The 27,340-nt window shown below is 36.6% G+C and overlaps 2 protein-coding genes across 7 annotated transcripts in view; both read right to left on the bottom strand.

Annotated features, from left to right (window-relative positions):
* Nucleotides 1-3,853: 3,853 nt before the first annotated feature.
* Nucleotides 3,854-27,340, bottom strand: part of LOC106051911 (G-protein coupled receptor dmsr-1-like) — a 264,250-nt gene continuing 240,763 nt past the window's right edge. For all 5 annotated transcript variants that reach the window (XM_056033611.1, XM_056033619.1, XM_056033603.1 and 2 more), the window contains one exon: nt 3,854-7,449. In XM_056033611.1, coding sequence (XP_055889586.1) covers nt 5,862-7,244 — 1,383 coding nt within the window. In that variant the 5' untranslated portion in view covers nt 7,245-7,449 and the 3' untranslated portion in view covers nt 3,854-5,861. The remainder of the gene's footprint in view (nt 7,450-27,340) is intronic.
* The window catches only part of LOC106051908 (G-protein coupled receptor dmsr-1-like), a 44,594-nt gene continuing 37,287 nt past the window's right edge, over nt 20,034-27,340 (bottom strand). The window contains exon 2 of one of the 2 annotated variants that reach the window (XM_056033590.1): nt 20,034-24,451. In XM_056033590.1, the coding sequence (XP_055889565.1) occupies nt 22,691-24,118 (1,428 nt within the window). In that variant the 5' untranslated portion in view covers nt 24,119-24,451 and the 3' untranslated portion in view covers nt 20,034-22,690. The remainder of the gene's footprint in view (nt 24,452-27,340) is intronic. The other variant, XM_056033596.1, reaches the window with a different exon arrangement.

Genomic DNA, 27,340 nt, shown 5'->3' with positions numbered 1-27,340 from the left:
GAAATGTCACAGTGGTTTGTTCTCAAACTCAGAATGGCTATTGTCAGAACTGATTTAGTCAAAACAAAAACTTGATTAAACAATTTGATTTATTAGAGTTTGAAAACAAACGTGAATTGTGTGTTGCAGAGCCAAGATATTATTTGTTCAGAAATACTTTAAGTTGCTATTCAACGATCATTCAAATGTAATGCTCATCAATTTCGTCAAAGTACCTCTTAAAAAACAAACAAATTACCGAAGTGATTGGTCTCTAGCTCCCAGCATGTAAACTGGGTCATTGCGCAAGTCTATAAAGCTTATAACAACTCTATTCTGAACATGACAAAGTTTGCTTTACTTTGAGGGAACTATTTTGTTCTGCGGCGTATTTAAATAGCTAGTTCTAAATCTGAGATGAATTGCGGAAAGTTTTCTAGATTAGGCAGCTCTACAAACAATTGTCTTCTAAAGGGATACAGGGGCCAGTATCTTGTTCAGGCTTCTTGACAGACAAAACATCTTTGAAGGTCGTGGTAGACATTCTCACTAGACACTCCGCAAGGTCATGTTTCGCTACTTCCTCTTTTTCAGCTTCCGGAACAAAACTTAGAAAACAATTGAAACTTTTTTTGAGCTTCTCTGGACTTAAACGAATTGTAGTCTATTTATAACATGCGAGTTTGGAAGTATTTCTTTTTGTTCCCTAATAATCTGCTCCTAAGGAAATGTCCGTAACGAAGTGCAGGTAGATTTCGGATGTGTTAAGAAGTGTGAGTGTTGATGTTACCATGGGAAAAGTAGGACGAATGTTTTGGTAGTGCAGATGAAGAAATTCTGATGAAATCACGAGGTGGTCTGTCATAATCCAACTTATTAAATAATGTGCGAAAGTGAAGAGAGACGAGACGTGAAACAGGAATGACGTGTATTGTATTGAAAAAGGCCCTATCTAAAAGATCTGGCAGTGGGTATCGCCTGGGAAGTCTGGTTGATGCTCTCAAGTAGTAAAAAATAAATATCATTATGAGTGATACGTTTTTTTTCCACACAACATTTTTGTCTTTGACTTTGTATAACTCATAGTACACTTATACCTCTAGTCTTTTAATCTTCAAAAATGTCCACAAGAAGATCGGCCATAATGTCGCTTATAGATCACTAAGGATTAAATATATACACATACATTAGAATTGTCAATTCTTTCCTACCTCTGATTATAAACACTTCATGACTCTCCTATAAAAAATGGATTCCTATTCCGCATGAGATATTATATATTGTAAGAAAAACTGAGCAATCATTCCCTATCCGGATTTTCCGGATTTGAAAAAAAAATTGAAAAAAAAAAAAAGTTAGCTGATCACAGTACTAGCCTAAAAGGAAGCATTCACGTTTCTCTGTACATGGTTACGGTGCCTGTGTCTCCTTCTTAGACGTTCAGAGCATGTAAACCTCATATATTTCTATGGTTATGCTATGTGTCAAGCACAATGACCAAACACCTTAACTTTCCCAAATAATGTCTAGTAACTATTAGAACACGGTGGACCTATAGCAACCCGAAAATCTGATCCCATTCGTCGTCAAAATTCGATCAAGATCATTATTAAGTAGGTCAACTGGTTTACCACTGGCCTGCCAAAAAAACTACCAATAAACTGATGTTTATTTCGTTTATTAAAAAGGCGAATTTTTTCTAGGAGGATTAAACATATCGAGAAATAAAACTGTTAAGAAAGTTCATTTTAAAGCCTCATGCAATACTTCCCCAGAGATCCAACAGATTATATTTATGTAGTCAAACGATATGCGTCCACACCAACCACTGCACATTAACTCTTTCTCTCCGTAATTATTTTGTTCCAGTTTTCAAGGAACTCTTTATTTTGCTCATTACTATTTCACTACTCTTTTATGATTGGCCTTCAATAGCTTTGTTGTTTGTTATCGGAAAATGTTGTGTTTGGTATAGAATTAAAGGGAAATGCATGCTCTTTTTAAATTAAAAATTAATTTAATTAAATGAGGTCAAATCAACGATTGTATCGTCGATTAGGAGAGAGAGAGTTAACATGATGACTGTTTCTTTTTTCTTGTCGTTTGTATTACATGGACACTGATGGACACACATGGACACTGATGGACACACATGGACACTGATGGACACACATGGACACTGATGGACACACATGGACACTGATGGACACACGTGGACACTGATGGACACATGGACACTGATGGACACACATGGACACTGATGGACACATATGGACACTGATGGACACATATGGACACACATGGACACTGATGGACACACATGGACACTGATGGACACATATGGACACTGATGGACACATATGGACACACATGGACACTAATGGACACACATGGACACTGATGGACATATATGGACACACATGGACACTGATGGACACACATGGACACTGATGGACACACATGGACACTGATGGACACACGTGGACACTGATGTAACATAAAAGACTAGGAGCACAAAACGATATAACAATTTTATTGCTCAATAAACATCCAGACATTGAGTAGACAGAGCAGATCCTGGAATACAAGCTAATCCATTTTTTTTAGCAAACAGAATGTCACATTAACATCAATGACATGATTATGTACAGTTGTATGGATCTACATTTTATAGTCATATACATATATACAATTACTTATATACACTGTGATAGAAATCTTGAACAGATTTCAATAATGGATGTTGAGTAACTTTAGGATTTAACTAAACTTTGAAAGTTGAAGGATAATGACACTGTCAGAGAGACAATCGTCTAACAAAAAATAATCTTACATTCAAAACTTTTTTCTAATCTTACATGCAACATTGGAAAAGTTCATATTAAACAATTCATACACAACTCTTTGTTTACATTGTAAGTTTTCATTTGATTCTACAGAGCTAGAAAAAGGGCAGACAAATGATTTTATGGTTTCAAAAATGTATCAAACTATTAACATTCCGTACTCTTTACACCGGATACACCAACAACTTGATATGAAAATCTAGAATAGGCTTACATCTCATATAGGCTTAGATCTCATATAGGCTTAGATCTCATATAGGCTTACATCTCATATAGGCTTAGATCTCATATAGGCTTACATCTCATATAGGCTTACATCTCATATAGGCTTAGATCTCATATAGGCTTACATCTCATATAGGCTTAGATCTCATATAGGCTTACATCTCATATAGGCTTACATCTCATATAGGCTTACATCTCATATAGGCTTACATCTCATATAGGCTTACATCTCATATAGGCTTACATCTCATATAGGCTTACATCTCATATAGGCTTACATCTGATATAGGCTTACATCTCATATAGGCTTACATCTCATATAGGCTTACATCTCATATAGGCTTACATCTCATATAGGCTTACATCTCATATAGGCTTACATCTCATATAGGCTTACATCTCATATAGGCTTACATCTGATATAGGCTTACATCTCATATAGGCTTACATCTCATATAGGCTTACATCTGATATAGGCTTACATCTCATATAGGCTTACATCTGATATAGGCTTACATCTCATATAGGCTTACATCTCATATAGGCTTACATCTGATATAGGCTTACATCTGATATAGGCTTACATCTCATATAGGCTTACATCTGACATAGGCTTACATCTCATATAGGCTTACATCTGATATAGGCTTACATCTCATATAGGCTTACATCTGATATAGGCTTACATCTCATATAGGCTTACATCTCATATAGGCTTACATCTGATATAGGCTTACATCTCATATAGGCTTACATCTGATATAGGCTTACATCTCATATAGGCTTACATCTGATATAGGCTTACATCTCATATAGGCTTACATCTCATATAGGCTTACATCTCATATAGGCTTACATCTCATATAGGCTTACATCTCATATAGGCTTACATCTCATATAGGCTTACATCTGATAACCTTTCATTCCAAACATAGTCATAGTCATAGAATCTTATATACATTCGATCGTTATAGATTCTGCAAGACTTATCAATGTGATGTACCAATACATTCTGCAAGACTTATCAATGATGTACCAATACATTCTGCAAGACTTATCAATGTGATGTAGCTATACATTCTGCAGGACTTTTCAATGTGATGTAGCAATACATTCTGCAAGACTTATCAATGTGATGTAGCTATACATTCTGCAAGACTTATCAATGTGATGTAGCAATACATTCTGCAAGACTTATCAATGATGTACCAATACATTCTGCAAGACTTATCAATGTGATGTAGCTATACATTCTGCAGGACTTTTCAATGTGATGTAGCAATACATTCTGCAAGACTTATCAATGTGATGTAGCTATACATTCTGCAAGGCTTATCAATGTGATGTAGCAATACATTCTGCAAGACTTATCAATGTGATGTACCAATACATTCTGCAAGACTTATCAATGTGATGTAGCTATACATTCTGCAGGACTTTTCAATGTGATGTAGCAATACATTCTGCAAGACTTATCAATGTGATGTAGCTATACATTCTGCAAGACTTATCAATGATGTACCAATACATTCTGCAAGACTTATCAATGTGATGTAGCTATACATTCTGCAGGACTTTTCAATGTGATGTAGCAATACATTCTGCAAGACTTATCAATGTGATGTAGCTATACATTCTGCAAGGCTTATCAATGTGATGTAGCAATACATTCTGCAAGACTTATCAATGTGATGTAGCAATACATTCTGCAAGACTTATCAATGTGATGTACCAATACATTCTGCAAGACTTATTATGTGATGTAGCAATACACTCTGCAAGACTTATCAATGTGATGTAGCTATACATTCTGCAAGACTTATCAATGTGATGTAGCAATACATTCAGCAAGACTTATCAATGTGATGTACCAATACATTCTGCAATACTTATCAAGGATGTAGCAATACATTCTGCAAGACTTATCAATGATATCGACATAATTCTACAAGACTTATCAATAATACATTCTACATAATTTATCAAATTAATTTCTTCGTTTTTGTCTTCAATGAAAACCATTTGTTGATTTTTAAAGCAAATTTTATAAAACAAAAATGTGTTAAATGTTTCCGTCGATCTTAATTCAATTAAAGTATTATTAGAAAATTAATTAAAATTATTCATTAAGTCTATTCATTACTGGATCACAATCAGGATAACGTCCTTCGAAATAAAGTCAGCTGGTAGCAGCAGATTATTTAAACCGATTCACATGAATGAGCTTACCCAGCGAGACACTGTCACTATATATGATTTACTGTCAATATGAGACACTGTCCATGTGTATGAGTTACTGTATGCGTACTTAGCACAATGAAGCTGATGTTTCACAGACTGGAAACCGAAATGGAACTCGCAACGATTTGGAGGATCAGGTAAAACATACTAACAGGTTTCCCTTGCTACTGGCCTGAGTGTAAACATACACGTACAATGAGCTATGAATAGTTTGGGGGAGAGATGCTAATGGAACAGCACACACAGCTGGGTTGTTTGGTCAATAACTAAGGCCGCATTGAGTCTTTTTTTTTGTATCAAACAAGTGTGGGGGGGGGGGATAATTATGTATATAATGGCATAAACAAAAACCAATCTATCCACTGACTAAAGAAACATTGAGTTTGTATCCTTACTATGACATAAAATAACAAAAACTAGGATGACATTGGGAACAAAATGTTTTGTTTGAATTTCCCACAATGTGACACGAATGGGTACATTAGTACTTTAGATGGAATTCTTATGTCGCACATATGTACAGATGGAGTTGAACAAAAAAGGTTTATGCCGGGCTGAGGTGGCCATCAATCACACATGACTATGATCTGGGTAGTAGCCGTGTGTGTGGCTTGCGTTTCCGTTGTTACATTCCACGAGTATCGGTAACTTTTCAATGCTTCTTCCCTCACACTGAGTCGGCATCTGGGAAGAGTGGGCAATGTCTTCGCTTGCTGTGGACGCGCACTTGGACCCGATGTGCCCATTATTGTTGCCTGTCGAGCCCTTCGCCCTGTCCGTGTCTTCAAGGAACTCTGCATCTACCTGCTGGCTCTTCACTATTCTTAGTTTGAGCCACCTGGCGGTCGGCGCTGGACGCTGTGGGCAGAAAATGGTGGCGAACGTGGTCCTGAACTGCGTGCTCATGGTGCAGTAAAGAATAAAATTGACTGAATTGTTAGTGAGCGCCATGATGTCCAGCAAGTCGCCTAGCTTATCGTAGACGGCCTCTGTGAAGCACTGCACGAAAATGTTCATAAGAGTTAAAATACCTTGTGGGAGCTCGGTCAGAGTGAAGAGAATGACCACAGCAAGAAGCATACGAGTTATTCGGTTGTGTTCGCCATTCTTGTCCGACTCAGCTTTTCTCCCTTGAGATTTGAGTTTCAGCCTCTTTCTGTATGCTTTGTGCATGGCGTGCACCAAGAGTAGGGTCAAGGTGGTCAGCATAAAGCAAGGTAAAAGTTTGATGAGGATGGCCTGCAGCCAGTTGTTGACCTGCAGTACGATCTTCTCGATAGTGTTGTCGTTTCGAGGCCGAGGGTAAAAGTATGTGGTGACGTTGTCTTCCGAGCCCAACACGGAAGTGACGTTTTTTGGAGTTCGGGACACATCATAAGTGTTTACGGCATAGTTCGGTACGCAAATCACAATGCTGAGTATCGCCACGATTAAAACCACAAAGCGAGCTCTCTCTTGGCTGCAGTAGTAAACTCCGCTGGTCGGCTTGCAGATGTAGATATAACGAAAGATTGCCAAGGCGATGGTCAGCCAGATTGAAATGGCGTGGCAGACAATACTGAAGCTGGCGTGGAAAAGTAAAAAACAGATCCAAGAGAAATCTGTTGAACCAAAACCCGGCCTGTTGGGGTCGTTAGGGGCCATCACGTAGAAATGCGTGGCGAAAAGGAGATAGTCGAGCATCTTGAACAGATCGCAGACAGCCAGCCACAAGAGAATGGTGTTAGTGCTAGACGCCATGTTTTTTCTCGTCAGGACAATAATGTTCGCAATGTTGGACAGAACGCCAAACAAGCAAACAGACACAGCTATGTAGCCGTGCAGCTCGCCATATCTAGCGTTGAAGTCTCTCAAACCCTGCTTGGTTGCGTTGCTGACAATCAATGTCAAGGTCGAGCAGTTTTCAATGGCCTCCTGGGAAATTGTCCCGTTCAAACTTTGATTATGTTCCATGGTGGGTTCCGTCTCATGAACGTCTTCTAAGAAAGGAATTCATAATTATCCAAGGTCAGGATAGGACAATGCCAAGGAGGTCACTCTCGTCGACTTTATAGCTTGCACTGTTATCATATGTTGATTGATGGAAGTAGGGATGAGCTGGGAATCGTATCTCCGGAGTTTTTACTTTCGGTTCAAAGGCAGGAAGAACTTTTGGTAGCTGTTAAAAAGAAAGAAAAACAACATATCAATAGGTTAATTTTAAAAGAATGTACAATTTATTACATTAACTTTTTTGGCTGCAGCAATTACATGTAGAAAGGAAAAAGGTAAGATAGTAATCAGGTATTGTATTACATTATGTACCTGGAGATGTGGTCTACCTGTGATTCTTTTCACAAATGATACTGAACAGTTTTTCGCTAATGTTTAGATCAATTACGTAACAAGTAATCTTTAAATAAAACAAAGCAAAACATTAGAGTTGAGTGGACTCAGGGGCGCTCTAAAAAAATCCCGAAACTAAAATCCCAGTCTTCACAGAGATTCACCCAGGACCGCAGGTTCTGAAACTAAGCGCTTAATAACCACTCAGCCACGGCGTCCCAGAATCGGAACAATGGGTTTCATTAATTTGAAAACGCTTTATATATATTTTTAACATTCAGTTGTTAAAAGAAGGGAAAAGTTTACAATATAAATCTATGTGTGTCCACATTAATACAGATTTTCTCAAGAATTTAGTTTGGAAACTAAGCATAGTCCATCCAGGTTGTGGCGTCACTAGTGGAAGTGTGCGGGGAATAAGGGGGTGGGGGGTGCGGGCCGCACCGGGTGACACCGATCCTAGTTACGCCACTCCATCCAGGTAGTCAGTTGAGTCTTAAAGACTGCCATTTCACACATACATTCTGACGTAAACGTGTAGGTACAATAAAGCTCTAGATGAGCTACATTTTGTGGGCTCCAGGTCCAACACGGCAGTGCTGCGAATCGTACACCTATGTATCGATTGTGTTTATGAGATGTAGCAGTGCATGCAGTGTAGCCTAACGTCGCGTAACTTCCTTGTTGAGGACTCAATTCAATACAGACATTAATGTTTCATGGTGGGCAATGGTGGCTACACCATTCTGTGACACATGTCGTTAAAAGTCAAATTGACTACTCGGTCATGTTGTCAAAGATAAACGTCCACAACACGTGCCCCATATCCGGCCTGCCACAAAAAACAAAACAAAACAACTTTTCTTATAGAGACAGTGGACTGAATGATCCAAACACTTATTGAGAATTGATAATGACATGACCTGATGTCAACTTGATGTATGACATGACCTGAGGTCAACTTGATGTATGACATTACCAAAAAAAAAATGTTTTTCTCTTCTTCACTAAAAGCTATTGACAAAGGGAGACGATTTATGTAATATGTTTAATAAAAGAGTAATAATAATAACAGTAAAAATGAAAGTAATAGTAATAATAATTATGATAATAATAATAATAATATTAATAATAATAATGACGACAATAATAATAATAGAATGCTAAAGATACAATTAATAATATAGAAAAACGTTTTTTTCTAAATTTAACAAATTCATGCTAATTTTTCACTTGCACATACAATGATAAGCAGTGGCCATACTTTCTCTGACAATTTCACAACGATAAAAGATGACAAAGGTGAAAAAGAGAGGGAGGGAGAGAGAGAGAGAGAGAGTCTATATTACGTGTAATTGTATCAATTAGTTTGGATCAGTCATGCAATTAAATTTGTAATAGATGTAGACCAACATCAATAAATCTGTGCAATCAATTAGCGCAATTTTATGCTTTTAGCTTTCTCATTGCGATATGATCTGGACCCGCTTGGTCTGGACCAGCTTGGAAAAAGGTGTTACGAAGTAGAGAGTATCTTGGTGAATGTTATCTTAAACAAACTTGTCTTGAATTCGAACACAGGGCTTAAGTCTCCTCAAGGGGAATAATTCAACTTATTTCACATTTGTCAAGCTACTTTTTCTTTCAATTGTTTGATAACAAAAACAATAATTAATTACCAATAGTTAATTATCTAATTGTTTAATTTTTTAAAATTAATTCGTGTTATGTCAGGTACAAGAAATAATTGTGTACAATTTCAATTGATCCGAGATTGGTTATGGAAGAAATAACGTGTACAAACCTTTTACCAGACAGACAGACAGACAGACAGAGTGAGTTGATATAAACTTTGTAAAAAGAAACGAGGTACTGACAGAACAAAAAATCAACAACACGCACAGATGAGCATTGAGGAAGAGTGATGGAATGATAAATAAAAGAAGGACAGAAAGAAAGAAATAAGAAAAAGAGATTAAAGAGAAAAGAAGGACAGAAAGAAAGAAATAAGAAAAAGAGATTAAAGAGAAAAGAAGGACAGAAAGAAAGAAATAAGAAAAAGAGATTAAAGAGAAAAGAAGGACAGAAAGAAAGAAATAAGAAAAAGAGATTAAAGAGAAAAGAACGACAGAAAGAAAGAAATAAGAAAAAGAGATTAAAGAGAAAAGAACGACAGAAAGAAAGAAATAAGAAAAAGAGACTAAAGAGAAAAGAAGGACAGAAAGAAAGAAATAAGAAAAGAGATTAAAGAGAAAAGTAGTAGAAAGAAAAATGGACAGGGAGAAAAAGAACTACAAGTTAAAGAGGGAAAGAAAAAGAAAAACAAATCATAAAAAAGAAAAACAAAAGACAAAGGGTAAAAAAAAAAACAAGGAAAAAATATTTAAAAAAAGAGTCAGAAAGAAAGAAAAATGGAGAGAAAGAAAAATAGCTTAAAAAGGAGAAAAAGTAACAGTTTAATGCTAGGGACAGGAGAGGGTGATAGAAAGTGAAAGAGAGAGAAAGAAAAAAAAACTAAAAGAAAGCATAATACAAAACAACTAATTAAGAAATACTTTGATATTTGTGTCTGCCGTTGTCTGCGTATGAGACGTCTAATAAAATCTGCCTAAAACCGAATTCCTAAGAGAATTCTTCCCGCATTCTAAGTCAGTCATCAGGTTGTCTAATAAATCACCTCTTTCAGTTCTCATGCTGAGAGATAAGAAACTATCTCAATAAGAAGAAAATGATTGGGTCACGCTGACACGATGGTTAGGTCACGAAGACACATAAGGTGTCACAAGTCTTATAATTACAGGCTCTTACAGTTTCTCTGTATCTCATCTTGTCTAGAGTCTCATAGTTACTGGCTCTTACAGTTTCTCTGTATCTCATCTTGTCTAGAGTCTCATGGTTACAGGCTCTTACAGTTTCTCTGTATCTCATCTTGTCTAGAGTCTCTTAGCTACAGATTCTTCCAGTTTCTGTGTCTTTCATTTTTTCTTCACTTGGTTTCTCTATGTCTTTCATTCTTTCCGGTGGCCAATATTTTCAATGTAACTATGGATAGGATATCACAGTAGGTTGGCTGCGTTTGGGTTTTATTTAGATTTTCCATATGCTGATGTATGTGTTTATTTGGAGCTACAGCTTCTCACATTCCAGCTGGTTGATTTATTCATTAGAATACATTTGCGTACTCCTGGGTTTATTTAGTGCGCGTCAGAGTTTCGAATAAAACTGATTTCAAATGAGCATAAATGTCAGCAGAATGCTTGGTGCTAGATTTACAGAGAACGACATATATGAATGTGTGTGGGTGTGTGCATGTGCGCGCATGCGTACTTTAACATTTAGCACCTAGTTCCACTTAACCCCAGGCTTGCTTAAAACCCCAAGCACCTCGGAATCTGTTTCTATCATTGGAATCTAATTAAATAGCTAGATTTAGGCTTTGTTGACATTCTGTTTCTGTGAAGCACTTCAGTGCCAAGAAATTTGGCTCAATGGTAGAGAAAACAGTAAATACAATTCGCATGAAATAAACTTGCGTATGATTGGTGAACTGAGGTCACGTGATTCAGTGATCTATTTAGCGAAGGATGGTACGCCTTCTCGTTTTAGCTGTATCTTTAGTGAACTGTAATTGACTTCACTTTCGACTACTCTCACAACAGCAATGGTATTAACCATAACAACCAACAACCTTAGTTGTTATAAAGAATACTACTTCCGTTAAAGTAATGAGAAGAGAAGAACAAAGACACGGATGTAGGTTACATGGCAAGAGCAGGAACTATTTTAGTTTATAGTTCTCGGGTCTCATGAAAGTACTGTAGTCAGCTATCCATATGTTTTTGCTCTGTTCTGAACCAATCTATTCAGTTTAAATTTATGTACTTTTGTTGATTTGTTAGTCAAAGTGCTCCATCGAGGTACACACACTTTCTTAATTATTTTCTAATTATTTTCTTAAGAGATTGTTTACAATTAAAATGAACCTAAGGTACGCCAGGTAACTGGCAATTGATTGCTGTAGGAAGCAATTACTTTTTTTTTCTTTTGCCGCCTCGTCTTGAAGAAACAACTTTTTTAGCCGCCTCGACTTGAAGAAACAATTTTCTTTTTGCACTTTTAGTGATGGTACGTTTTCGAAGTCTGGAAAGACTAGAGTGTCACATCTTAGCTACTATTGGTGCATGGAGATGTTAATACATTTATTCAGATCCGAAAACTAGTTTCTCAGTCCACAATGTTGCCGCTGCTAAGTGTAGTCGCCGACTCGCAGGGTCTAGGGTTTGTGCCAAGATCAGGATTGTTCATTATTTCGCTATATTTAATTCCCCATTTTCTCTCATTCAAATTTGGTCCCTTCCTAGAGCTGTCTGTATATGTAATATATATAGCATGTATAATCAAGATTTTTGAAAGCACTTTAGAATTTAGCTATTTACTTTTTAGCACATCAAAGTCTAGCACATTAGGGCTGGGCACATTTCCCTTTAGCCCATTAAATCTCATCATATTTTAATCTAGCACATCAGATTTTTGGACTATTAGATAGTGTATTTCATTTGATTCAGAAAACTATTAGAAAATTAAAGTTTAGCACATTTAAGTTTCACTAATTTAAGTTTAGCACAATAATCAAAGGGCGTGTTTGTCTCTTTCAGTGTCGGCGTTGTCTCAATGTATTAGTGCTGCAATTTGACATCCAGCTTGAACTCTTAAAACAATACTTTCTGACTCTTTTTCTTTTGAGAAATTTTATTTTCATTTTTTAGGGCGTGGGAATAATGAAGTTTTTATTTTGTTAATTGCTGGTAATTGTTATTTTATTTTGTTTTGATTTCCCTATGTTTCTTTTTATACTTGTATTAGAAACATTTATTCGTTTGTAACAGGTTCCCCCTTTCAGACCTTGCGATCTATAGGGCAGATGATGTAAAGGTCATCTGTTTCTTTTTCACCAGCGGTTAACGAGCAGGGTGTCATGTGGCCAGCATAACGACCAACCGTCTTTACTTTTCTCCAAATAATGTCAGGCACCCATTAGAGTTGGGTGAACTGAGGGGCGCCCTAAAAATCCCGAGATTAAAAATCCCAGTCTTCACCGAGATTGGAATCCAGGACCAAAAGCCAAACGCTTAACCAATAAGCCACCGCGCCCGTCTGATATACGTGTATTGATAACACATTAGGATATACGTGTATTGATAACACATTAGGATATACGTGTATTGATAACACATTAGGATATATGTGTATTGATAACACATTAGGATATACGTGTATTGATAACACATTAGGATATACGTGTATTGATAACACATTAGGATATATGTGTATTAGAAACACACTGAAAACTTCATATTGAATTAATCGTTGTTAACTATTATGTACACTTAATGATTAATAAAAAGTCTTCACGGAAATGTTGTAATGAAACCAGTTTTTTTCCCTATTGTAACCACCTGGGGATGAGTACAATAAGTTTTTGGTGCCATTAATAGCAACATTTTCGAGTAAGTAAGACTCTAAATATTCTACATTTTTATATAATGTGTGGAAATGCAAATTCAAAATCGGCCACCGAAGTGATCCACTCAGGCAGGTTTCACTAATTTCAGCATGAATATCAGAAACTATAAACTACAAACTATCAACAACCACAGATTCCACCAATACAAAAGGAAGAGACGTGTAAGCTTTGAAGGTGTTGCGGATTCCGCAGGATATGGCGATTTATTAATGTTTTTTCTATTATATTGTTAATATTCATATGAATTAAATAAACTGATAGTTGTGAAGATTAGAGTCAATGTGGAAGTGTTCTAACTGATTTTATTGAATTGATTTGAATTTGATTCCTTTGTAAAGGGCCAATCTCTCATCCAAGGACTCAAGGAAGACACTTTACCACATTTGTGACATAACACTGCTATAACGTGATAACAATAATGTATACAAAGTGTAACAATTCTTATTTGATGTTATTTTAATTTATGTTCGATTTGTATAAATACTAAATACATTCTTTCTTTTTTAAGACAAAAGTGAAAAAATTATTGTAACTGCAAGTAGCTTATATAACAGTTAAACAGTAAAACGTTTAATTTAATAATAAACGTATTTTTTATCTGTGTGTCTTAGAGATAACAAACACCGTGCTCATTATAGGAAACAACGTTGCTACTGTTCAATGGTCTCCCTTATTAATATATATCCTGCGTGAATAAGCATTGCATCAGAACTTTGTAACATCTAAACCAGGCATGTCAAACTGGGTGTTCGGGGGACGCATGCGGCCCGCGATCACCTTGCATGCGGCCCCCTTGGCCACCTAAAAAATTATAAAAATAATGTTAAACTATTACGCTGGAAACAAGAGATGACAATCTACTTGAATTGAAAAATAGTATTTATTAAACTGAACAACGAGGGTGAGTCTGCAGTGAAAGCAATCTACATTTTGTCAAACATCATTGTAAGCCATTTTCAAATCATTTAATACATGTGATTTTATAAAGAAGTGTGTCGTTAGAGCCGAAGTAATTTGTCCAGAAAAAGTGAAAGTATTCAAATAAATAGCGTTAACTAGTGACACTGTGGCAGATAGAATCAATGACATGTCAGTCAGGTTGTGTGAACAATTAAAGAATAAAATAGCTGATTTTGAATTATTTTCATTGGCTCTCTATGAGTCAACTGAAGTAAAGGGTGTAGCATAGTTGGTTATATTCATAAGGACCTGTGACAGGAATGTAGACATACACGAGGAACTACTTGAGTTCTGTTCTATGCATAACACCACAACAAGTGAGGATGTTTTTGAGAAATGACAGGAGGTGATAATGCAGTACAATTTATCTTTGATAAAGCTATCTAGTCTAACAACGGATGGCGCACCAACCAAGAAATGAAATGATTTTGATGCAAAGTTACTTGCAAAATTAAGAGAGACTGATGATAATGTTAAATTTGCTTATTTTCAGTGCATCATTCACCAAGAAACATTCTGCGCACAGCAATTATAGTTTCAACATGTCATAAGATCGTTTTCAGTCGCTTCTCAATTTTATTCGTGCCCGTGGTTTTAATGCTCGCCAATTTTTAATGTTTCTGGATGACATTGGACATGAATTTGATTGTGTTCCCTACTACACAGAAGTCCGCTGGCTCTCCTGACATATACTATTGAAGAGATTGTTTGCACTGCGTGTTGAACATTTCCAAACTGACCAATGTGTTCAGGATTTGGCATTTGCAGTTGATCTCATTGGTCACCTGCAAGACTTGAATTTGAAACTTCAAAGTAAAGACTAAATTGTCACAACTGCGTGTGATCATGTGAAATGCTTTCAAGCAAAGTTACGACTGTGGATAAACCAAATATGAAGAGAAAATCTTGTTCACTTTTCAACGTGTCATGAACTAAAAAGATTAAATACGGCTACAACATTTGGTAAATATGTCCTACACCTGGAATCGTTAGTAGATGCTTTCAATGGCCGTTTTCATGACTTCGTTTCATAAGAGCAATAATTTTTGTGTTTTGTATCTCCATTCTCATTTGATTCTGAAAATGCTGCTGGAAATGTGCAACTAGAGCACATATAATAGCAGTTCGATTCTTAGTTGAAATCGAAGTATATTGAAATGGCTGTGATAAAATTGTACAATTATTTATTGAGTTGCGGAAATTTGCAGCCAGAATTCTAGCTATGTTTGCATGCACTGGTCTCTGTAAGCAGTTCTTTTCCATAATAAAAGCTACAAAAAACACCTCACCGTTCGAGATTATCTGATCAAAATTTTGTCATCTGTGATGAAAGCGTCAGTGGCAAACAAATTTCAACCTGACATTAATAAAATGGTATCCCAGAAAAGATGTCAAGCATCAGGACAAAGAAAATAATGCGTAATCAAAGTATTTTTTAATTAGCCAATAGTATTACAAATTTAGCTAAGGGACAGGTAATGCCATTATTGTATTGCATTATTTCTAATTTACAAAAAAATAAATAAATAGTAAGCTGTTTTGCAACTGATTTTTTTTTTGGCTGCGGCCCCTCAGGTCATAGTAAGTTTTCTATGTGGCCCATACATCTTAATGAGTTTGACCTGCCTGATCTAAACAAATCATGGTACTGGATGTTTCATATTTTTTCTGAACTCTAAAGGGAGACAAACGTACAGACCCACACAAAATAAATAGCGGATGTTTCTTTCTGGGAGCTAAAAATATGAATGAATTTTATAAACATGTTGAACCCTCAAAGTTGTATGGTGTCAGGGTAACTTAATGAAGAAGCTGAGCTCCAACAGGAACCCTAACAGAAATCTTGTTCACCTTTAAACTATGGGAATTTCTAGTTTTAATAGTTTCCATGATCATTATAACTTGAGAACCATCAAAGAAAACAAAAATGAGACATATTTCCAGAAATGTAATGATATAAACTATTCTGTCAAGTTGGAACAGTTCAAAATAAATCTAATTAAAAAATGTCCGATGACGTAAGTGCAGTCAGTATGAAAGATTTGGAGGAGCGTTTTAGTTTTTGTCCAAACTTGATGTTACACAGATGTTACTTAGTCATTATCAGGCCAACGTTTGAAACACTGACGTTCTCTACAGGTGTTCAGTTTATGACATGAACAAGATGAAACATGAATAACATCAAAGTCTAATGAGTTCTGACAAATGCTGTTTCACTTTTGATGTCTCGGTTTTCTTGTCTGCCTTGTGCTAAATGGTTGAATAGTAAGTAGAGATTTATTCTTGTGCATATCATCTAGCAAGAGATGGCGCTAATGGCGAAGAGGTTTATTCTAAATTTCTAAATAGTCTCGACCACATAATTCTATGCCAGTAGAATCTGGTCTTCTAAATACTTAGTTTTCCCTTTCAGATTATAATTCAGTATTGGTTTTAAGACTGAGCCATTGGATCTGAAGAACTTCATCTCCGTCTTTATCCTGTTTGAGTTATTGGCTTTGTCTTAGATTTATTGTACACGACAACACCAGCTAGAATGCAGCAAGGATGCTCTGCTTTCAATCTCATATTTACAAACCATTGCCTATGGAACGGGTTACTTGAATCAGCCAATCGATGGACTGAACTCTCTGATGAAGATAAACGACTAGATTAGCACATTTTAAAAAGACAAAACGCAGTAACAAAGATGAAAAACAACAACTGATGTTATTGTGTTCATTGTAACTCACACATCATAGAGTTGAGACACATAAACTAGTTGTTAATAAGTTACACCATTAGTTAATTTCAGGACCATCAGTATAATGGCGATTACATTAGTTCATCGAGAAGTATATCTGTAATTACATAGTGTGACCTACATGTATAGCAGGTTGCGGAATCATCACAGAGCTAAAAGAATTCCTGCGCTAAATATCAAGCCGATCAGTCCCTGAGTGTAACATTTCTTGGGCGGTCAAACCTCTCAGCTTTAAGTGAAAAGGTTTTGACCTTGTTTAACCTTCAGATTCGTGTCTTTTGTAATTTCTAAATGTTATTATGGCTTTAAGGGATTAGAAACTAAGACTATTATATCCTTCAGTCGTTTGGATTGTACTTTGGTAGATCAGTACACTACGTCCAGTAAGTACACGACGTCCAGTAAGTACACTACGTCCAGTAAGTACACGACGTCCAGTAAGTACACTACGTCCAGTAAGTACACGACGTCCAGTAAGTACACGACGTCCAGTAAATACACTACGTCCAGTAAGTACACTACGTCCAGTAAGTAGGTCTTTCATCGCCGCCTTCAAGTTTTTCTTGTTATGTGCTGTTAACAGTGCCGCCTTTAAAGACAATTTCAATACACAGTAGCTCAAGTGTTTACATTGTGTTAGGCCAACTAAAAGTTTGTATAAGAAATGTTTCATCTCACCGACTTTCTACAATGTGTTTACTTTCCCCTTTGTATTGTTCAACAAGAAATGGTTTTGCAAGAGATGACTTTAAACATGTTTAAACACAACGGCTACCATCGTTTCTTACTTGTGATGGTCACTATACAATGCAGATAACTCTGTCATGAAGCAACAAAGAGCTCATTCTAAAACGTATGCAGAGTTATCTGGCTTTGTTATATTACGTTCAGTTGAATGAAACTAAAAACTTGACCAGAACAAGAGAATGGAGATTTCCAGAACTCATTTCTGTTGCTTGAACAAGTGCGAAGATTTGTTTTCTTTGTGAGCCAAATGATAGTTGTTTTTACTTTAGTTATTGATGAGTTAACACATAAGTACTACGTCTGTAGTCAGTTTAGAGTTAGTTTAGAGCTGTGTATATTTGGCGGTAATAAAGTTGAGAAGCACATCAAATGTTTAGTCTTCATAAGACTGAGAAATTCAAAACTGAAAATCTTGTTTTGAATGAATCATCATGTTGTTTGTAAACACACAAAGTGAAGAGTTACTCTCTAATGGCTTGTTCAATTTCAACTAAAAATTTCGATCTCAGAGTAATAAGCTACAAACTTACACATTTTATCAAATATCTCAATATTATATAACAGTATGTTAACTATGACACTGCCCACTGCATGCTCTATTTCATCTTTCTGGATAGCTCTTTTAAGGATGGCAACAGACACATTAAAGGTCATACCTATTCACGAATTTAAATAGGTTTAAAAATATTGGTAAAATATATTTAATAATTATTTTTATAATGTCCAGCGTTACTAACTGGAAGGAACAAAATCTAAATTTATGGAAATAGTTTGTGGACAACTCACTGAGGTTTTGGAATAATTCTCTTGAAATACTCAGAAAGACACAAAGATTGAGGCACATTTCTTATTTCATACGCTAGAACAAATTTGTACAAGTTCTCCTTCTTCCTTAATGCCAATAAAAAATGGTTGCCAGAATCAGCGAGAACAATCAACGACTAGCGGAGTTTAAGTCATTGATTAACATGTATGACTAGATGGACACATGAAATGCGTAGGACGTAATTATCTTATTTATGAAAGTAACGTCTGTATTTATAAAATAAGATAAGAGTTAAATAGCAGTAGCTTAGGTTATTGATATTGAAGCTTATGACAAGAGCTCAAACTCCATCATCCATCTCACCGTTTTGTGATATTTTCACATATTTAGATTAAAAGTTTACAGCAATGTAAGATTAATGTTGGACACCCCTCCTCCCCCCGACGATTAAAAAAACAAAGCTAATGAAGGCAATCACATTCCTAGCTTTTTTTGTTTTGTTCGGCTGTTAAGGCTGAACCTAGTCGAACATTGCGCTCTTTGTTTTGTGCAGCACATGTGTATCTCTTGGTCTGTTATTGACATTTTTGTATATTTTGTGATATATTGAATATTTTTGTTTCGTTTTACTTTAAGAACTTTAAACATTTAAAAAAAAAAATTTCAAGACGATGAGACCTTTGATTTCAAATCAGATCTTTTCAAACACTGATTCTGTAATTATTCATAGTCCTGCACATTTTATCGCTGGTATCATAGTATCATTGTTAGGATCGAGGTTGCAGAAAAATTAAATAATTAATTTATAATTTAGATAATGTCTTGATTTTGTTACCGTGTGTACATTTCTAAATATAACGCCATTATCCTATACTTACTTTATTTACTGTCTGAAGAAGTGGTGTAGACACATTTGACTAAAATAAGGCAATTGATAGAGAAGGATGAGTAAGGGCGAGGAGAAAAGTGAGGCACGTAACATTTTTTTGTATACTTTATAATACGACTTGATTTGAAAAAGTAAAATATATTTTTAAAAACTATTAAAAAAACAACAAAGTTAATCCAAGGGGAAGAACCGACATATATTTCAATAGTGTAGAAATAAGCTCCCTTTTTAAATATAAAGCAAAATTAATTACCACTAAATTGATTAACTAACTGGTTATTTTTGTTGATTCATGTGTTGTCATCGGTTATAAATAATTGCGTAAAGTTTCAACTTGATCGAAGAGTGGAAGTGGGAGAACTCACGTGCACAAAACATAGTAAGGGGAATAACTCCACATATATGGCCACATCTCTGAATAAGAGAATTTATTTCCATTTTTCAATGCCCAACAAAATTATTAATTACCAATATATAATTAACTAATTGGTAATTTCTTAAAATTGATTCATGTTTTGTTAGATAGAATAAATAACTGTGTAAACGTTCACTACTACTCTCCTCCTTGTCCATCCGTTCCACTTACCTCCCTTGATCTCTGTAGTTCATTAAATGCTGAAGAACACTGTCAGGGAGGGAGGGTGTGTGTGTGTGCGTGCATGCGTGCGTGTGTGTGTAAAAATAGAGTGACACTGTGTACTTGGTGAAATAACTTAAGTGCACAAACTAATTTATCAACAAAACAATGACCAAATTGATGAACGTTGAAAACGTACGCAAAACGAAAGTAGGACGGAAGTAGCTTTAATGAAACTGAACTATATATGTATCAATGATAATCTACTTTTAGATTTCAAGTCTGAAGAACAGTCAACACAGTACATGATTATCTGTACCCTGATAGTCTTCACAATAATAATCTGTACAATCATAATGTCCACAATGATAATATTTACAATGATATACATTACAATGATAATCTGTACAATGATAGTCTGTATGAAGATAGTCTGTACAATGGTAATCTGTATAAAGATAATCTGTACAATGATATTTTTTCAGAATGATAAAGCGATGAGGCACACATTTGAAAGCAATATGTATCAATGTATCAATGTATCGATGTATCAATGTATCAATGTATCAATAGGCAAATAATAGTAAGCAAAGCATTACCCCTCCTGGATACGTTGGTGAATTGTGTCTCAAAGTTACCCCTCCTGGATGCGTTGGTGAATTGTGTCTCAAAGTTACCCCTCCTGGATGCGTTGGTGAATTGTGTCTCAAAGTTACCCCTCCTGGATGTGTTGGTGAATTGTGTCTCAAAGTTACCCCTCCTGGATGCGTTGGTGAATTGTGTCTCAAAGTTACCCCTCCTGGATGCGTTGGTGAATTGTGTCTCAAAGTTGCCCCTCCTGGATACGTTGGTGAATTGTGTCTCAAAGTTACCCCTCCTGGATACGTTGGTGAATTGTGTCTCAAAGTTACCCCTCCTGGATACGTTGGTGAATTGTGTCTCAAAGTTACCCCTCCTGGATACGTTGGTGAATTGTGTCTCAAAGTTGCCCCTCATGGACAAGAAGGGCTACAATGCTTCAAAGTTGCCCCTCATGGACAAGAAGGGCTACAATGCTTCAAAGTTGCCCCTCATGGACAAGAAGGGCTACAATGCTTCAAAGTTGCCCCTCATGGACAAGAAGGGCTACAATGCTTCAAAGTTGCCCCTCATGGACAAGAAGGGCTACAATGCTTCAAAGTTGCCCCTCATGGACAAGAAGGGCTACAATGCTTCAAAGTTGCCCCTCATGGACAAGAAGGGCTACAATGCTTCAAAGTTGCCCCTCATGGACAAGAAGGGCTACAATGCTTCAAAGTTGCCCCTCATGGACAAGAAGGGCTACAATGCTTCAAAGTTGCCCCTGGTGGACACATGAGTTGACTGTGTCTAAAATTGTCCCTTTTGGTAATTGACTTTCACTTAACGATCCCATTTGATAAGCTTTAGTTGAGTTACACTAACTTATATTACAGAAACACATGCTATGGATTGGAGTGGTCAGTGTGTACTATTATGGTATAAAATAAATTCAACGCACCATTTCACTATAGGTGGGGTTGGGGAGGGGAAAGGGATGGGTCAGTGCAAGGCAGAGACAAGAAATGAGTCAAAAACTCTACATGGTGAATGATCATGCTCTGTCACGTGACATGGAGGCGCTGTAAACAAGAATTGTTTAGCAAATTTAATGACTGTGAGATGAAGGTGCAAGATGAACTATCATCATACATGTTTATACAAGTCATCATACATGACAATACTTATATTTATTACAATTATTACAAACATAGTTTCAGAGTGATGCGATAACACAAAACCTCAATTTTCTTTTTTTTTTTAAGGAAACAATATTAAGTAGGAGAGACTATTTTAAAAGCAAAAGCCTACATCAAATATACATACAAACAATATATATATCACAAAAGTGGATCATAGTACAACTGTAGTTAAAGTTGTAATAATTACAAAAAAAAATATAATATAATTCAATGAAGTAGATTTATATGCTCTATGCTTACGCTAGTCAAATATTGACCAATCATATTGCTTCCTTTCCAAAGGAGTGGAATGATGACCAACACAAACACCAAAAAATTGAACATAAAACAAACTTTGTCTGGAAACGTGATCATTGCGAAACATTTCAAGTAGAAAGCTGTACACCATGTGGGGATGGGAGGGTCTTTGGTTGGAAGAAAAACAAATACATAACAGAAAAAAGCAAATGTTTTACAAATATAACAGTCCCCAGCCCCAAACAAAAAACGCAGTTTAAAAGCACTTCAAAATGTACTCTTACATAAGTAAGATTTCTTGTAATTCCATAGAAACAAGTTGACATTTGTAACTTTAAATGCAGAAGAAGAGAGAAGGCAAATTTATTGCGGATATCACTACATTATTAGACTTTGATAACGAAATACGTCATGTTTTTAAATTTTAAATATAGTATACAGCTTTAAGCATAACTATTTTACTCAGTCACTTTTGAACATTGTCCATGTTTCGTCTTTTCTCCCCGACTTAAAAAAAAATTCAAAAATGATTTGAAGGGAAAACAAAATGTGAAAAGATGAAGTGAACATAATATGCAAGGAACAATGTTTGTAAACACTTTCAATACATAAAGGTTTCCATTTCAAGAGATGATTGATATGTTTGAAGTTGATGAACCTCTAAGTTGAGTAAACTTGATTTCGAGCACAAGCCTTCATCTTGGTTCCCGCGTTAAGAAGTAACGTCACAGAAGTCAAACAAAATGTTTAAGTGATAAGACTTCCTGTTCTATTTTTAGTAAAAGCACTCATCTGGTCCACTTGATATAAGGTCATCGCAACTTTTCATCTGCCATTCTGATAAAGTTTGACCTTTTGAAAGAAAGAAATGTTACAGATAACTCAAGTTGTTCGAAGTATGACTCCCTGCGATACCATTGCACTCGTCTGCGAGCATGACCACCGTTTCCGGTTGATCATTGCTGTCCAGCTGTTCATCCGTGCTGCTCACAGCTTTACTGAGAGCCTCGGTGTCCGTCAGGTCACCACTACGTGACATGCACCCGAAATTGTCCACTCTCGTGGTCTTGGAGAACTCTGTAGCCTCGGCGTAACTGCTCTCCAAATTTCGAGACTTGACCAGCCTCAGTTTCATCCACTTGGATTGCGCTGTAGGGCGCGGGCAGAAGATGGCGGCGAAGGTCGCCCTGAACTGTGTGCTCATGGTGCAGTACAGCACAAAGTTAACCGCGTTGTTAATGAGCGCCATCAGGTCGAGCAGGTCGCCAAGCTTGGAGTACACCACATGATAAAAACAGTCGACGAAAATGTTAATCAGAGTCAATATGCCCTGGGGCAGCTCGGTCAAGGTGAACAGAACCACAATGGCCAGCAGCATGGCGGTCAATCGGTTATGTTCACCGGTTTTATCCAGTTCCGCTTTTCTCCCTTGAGACTTCAGCTTCAGGCGTTTCCTGTACGCTTTGTGTACAGCATGGATCAACAGTAAGGTCAAAACAGTCAACAGAAAACAGGGGATTAGTTTGATTAGTATAGCATGAATCCAGTTGTTGATTTGTATTAAAACTTCATCTGCTTTAGAACTTTGTCTTAAGGTGGGGTAGTAATAAACATTATCCGAATTACTTATTTTAGAAGGAACTACAGTACTTGTATCTGTGAAGCTCCAACTCGTGGAGTTAACTTCTTGGACAACATCGTATCCTACAGCGTAAGTATTGATGACACAGTTGGGGATACAGATGATGATGGTCAGTACTATAATGATGATGACCACCCCTCGGGCGCGACGCTGGCTGCAGTAAAACACGCCCGTCGTCGGCTTGCAGATGTAAATGTAACGAAATATGGCCAGGGCTATGGTCAGCCATATCGCCACAGAGTGACACACGATGCTGAAGCTGGCGTGGAAGAGCAGGAAACAAGTCCAGTAAAATTCTTGTGAGCTGAACGGAGGGCGCAAGGGGTCCCCGGGCGCCATGATGTAAAAGTGAATAACGAAAGGCAGGTACTCCAGCATGGTGAGGAGATCCGCCACTGCCAGCCAAAGAAGAAGGATGTTGGTGCTGGATGCCATGTGTTTCCTGGTCAGAACGATGATGTTGGCCGAGTTGGCCAACACTCCGAACAGGCAAACGGCCACAGCGACATAGCCGTGAATTGATCCTAGGCTTATGGCGAACTCCAACAGCCCTCGGCTAGTGGCGTTGCTGACCACTCCCGGGATAAACTGGACGTGTTCGCAGTTGTGCTGGTTAGTTTCTGGATATGACTCGGTTGTAACTGGCACCAGAGTCATTTTCCCGTGCGAGAACCCAGAACCTCAGTCTTAAGTCTACACCAGTTTGTTTATCTTATGACATAAATGTAGTCTATTTATAGCTCCATATTGTCATAGAATGAGTTCATCTTTACTGTTCCATGCAAACTTCATTATCACCAATAAACTTTGATTGAGAACAAAACAGGTTCACAGAAATTCTTTTTTTTTCAGCCAAAGTCTTATGTTTATTTAAAACTCTTTTCAATGAGACCTTTAAGTCGAAACCAACACCAACATATATTGACCTGACAGAAATACTGTCAACACACGTGATCAAACCATTTCAAATGTATATAAACGCGTAGATGGCTAAAAAGAAATACCATTGCACTAAACCACGGAGTATTTTAAAGTTAACATGTGAATTATTTAGAAAAAGCAAAACCAAGAAGTAAAATAACATTCAAATATTAAAGAATCGTCATCACTTTAAAACGACAGTGTTTAGAGTATATATATTTTTTTTTGGAACTTAGCCTAAAGTGATGATATAATTATAGCCAGCACAAAATATCCCCATGTCTGTAAAAAAGATTTAGCGACCTAATCACCAAGCAAGTCCCAGCACGTGAACACCATATCCAAGACAAAACTCAGCATGAAATAAAACCCCTAGCAGCCCTAGCACAGTAAATGACAAGAGACTGGAATTCATTGTTCAGTAACTTTTAACAATACTTCAAAGAACAAATCAGACGCGGAGGATGTCACGAAATTGGGACGTTACTCTGCACCCTGTGAATACAACATCCCGACAGTTTGGGCTTTACAAACATCCAGACATTCAGAGCTCGAAGATTTGATCAAGTTTGCACCAAGGAAACGCCCTAAATATTTTGACTTGTGATGTAAATGAACGCAATTCACTACGCTAGAAATGAATTCCATATTCAGCCGGAACCAATTGACTGCCCCATTGAGCTCGCTTGACAAGATCGGACAAGAAGGATGGGTGAATGTACAAATCTCTATGAGGCGTCCTCCAGACAGGAAACTTCAATAAAAATACATCAAACAAGGTGATCGTCGGCCAAAAGATTACTTCCTGACGTACTCCCTGGAGATCTGCGCCAGACGCATGTCGCAGGGATCGCGTGCTTATTAAGAAAAAAGGCGGGAGAGAAACATGCTACACACACTAAGACATCATCAACAGCGCTTGTTTTATGTCATATCACAGTAGTTGCCTTGCTACGGTATGTAGGGTAAACAATCTAGTTATAGCGCCCTAAGAAAGTTTGGCTCACACTGGCATTATTTCCAAGTGGATACTTTAATATTCTCTTTTATTTTTTTAAATGTGAACGTAACACTTTGGTCATAGAGTGAGATAACAGTAGTAAGTGATGTACAAACTACGGCCTGCGGGCTATATCCTGCCTGTGACGTGGACGATCGAATCTTCCGCCCACATTATAAAATGAGTCCATTGGTCTCGACATTATTCTGTGATAAGTCGTGTCTGAAATTCATTAGGTCCCGAGGCCCCAAAATGTTGGAGGAAAGGGACTTTATAAAAGAAACAAACACGAAAAAAAAAAAAGCTTATCTAAGGGAAAGACCTTCACGCACTTACAACTATGTCTCTAAATAATGTAGAAGTAGTTTTCGTTTTTCCATATCAAACAAAATAATTAAATACCAATAATTAATTGACAATTTTTTAATTTTTTTTTTTTATGTACAATAAAAGTTTCAACTTAATCCGAGAAAAGGTCTAAGAGAAATAACGTGTTCTTATTGTGAGGGGATGAAACCCTACATATTTAACCGTATCTGTGAAAACTGAAGGATTAATTTATCTTGCTGATATCAAACAAAATAGTGAATTACCAGTAATTAAGTGATTTTATTGATTTCTATGTACTCTGGAATAGTTACACTAAACCTCAACATCCGAATGTAGTCACACTAGACGTCAACAATGGAATGTAGTCACACTAGATGTCAACATTTGAATGTAGTCACACTAGACGTCAACATCTGAATGTAGTCACACTAGACGTCAACATTAGAATGTAGTCACACTAGATGTCAATATTAGAATGTAGCCATACTAGACGTCAATATTGGAATATTGTCACACTAGACGTCAAAATTGGAATGTAGTCACACTAGACATCAACATTAGATTTTATGCGGATAGGCTTTAAAAATATATTTTTTTGTGTCTTAAGTTTTCACGTTCACATGCGCAAACCCCACCTTCCTCTATCTTTATTAGCTGCAATCATGCACATCAGCAATCCAGGTTATATCTATTTCACGAACTAACAAATTAGCATTTACGTTGATTGTGAAGTTTTGGACTCAGCAGACGGTTGTTTCACCTAGATCCTAGGAGTAGTTGGCAATCATAGAACTGAGAGAAACTATTATCGTTATCACAAGGAGCGTTTGTTTCTGATGATTTGAAGGGATCCTGTAAGAGTATTGCTAGCATCGCTCTGGATTCAAACAACAAGCTCGCATTAAAAAAAAATGGAAATAAAATACATGATCCATATTATTTCAGTACATCCTTGGAAATTTGAAAAATGGAACACAAATATTTCAATCTGTCTAAAAATAGGTTCACTGTTATCCTTTTAAAACATTGCCTATAAATATGACTCGCTTTTAACTCAGTAAGTACAGAATTAATTTAAAGCATTGCAGTTTGTACTTTTGAAGGGGGAGGGTGTCAGAAGATTATTTAGAGAAAAATATCAGTAATAACGTTAAAGTCTGTTCAAGATAATGAAAGTCAATTTAATTTACTATGTGTGGATTGTCCACACTAATAGCGACTGTCTATTTAGTAAATGTCCAAATGTAGCAATGACAATCTATTTAGTATATGTCAAAATGTAGCAATGACAGTCTATTAAATATATGTCCACGTGTAACAATGACAGTGTATCTAATATATGTCCACTTGTAACAATAATAGTCTATTTACTATGTGTCAACATGTAGCAATGACAGTCTATTTACTACGTGTCAACATGTAGCAATGACAGTCTATTTAGTATATGTCCACACTAATAGCGACAGTCTATTTAGTACATGTTCACTTGTAACAATGACAGTCTATCTAATATATGTCCACTTGAAAACATTGATAGTCTATTTACTGTGTCAACATGTAGCAATGACAGTCTATTTACTATGTGTCAACATGGAGCAATGGACACTCTATTTTCTATTTGCAGACAC

Source organism: Biomphalaria glabrata, chromosome 1, assembly GCF_947242115.1.
Source record: "Biomphalaria glabrata chromosome 1, xgBioGlab47.1, whole genome shotgun sequence".
Lineage (NCBI taxonomy): Eukaryota > Metazoa > Mollusca > Gastropoda > Planorbidae > Biomphalaria > Biomphalaria glabrata.
This window is presented reverse-complemented; position numbering and strand designations above follow the sequence as displayed.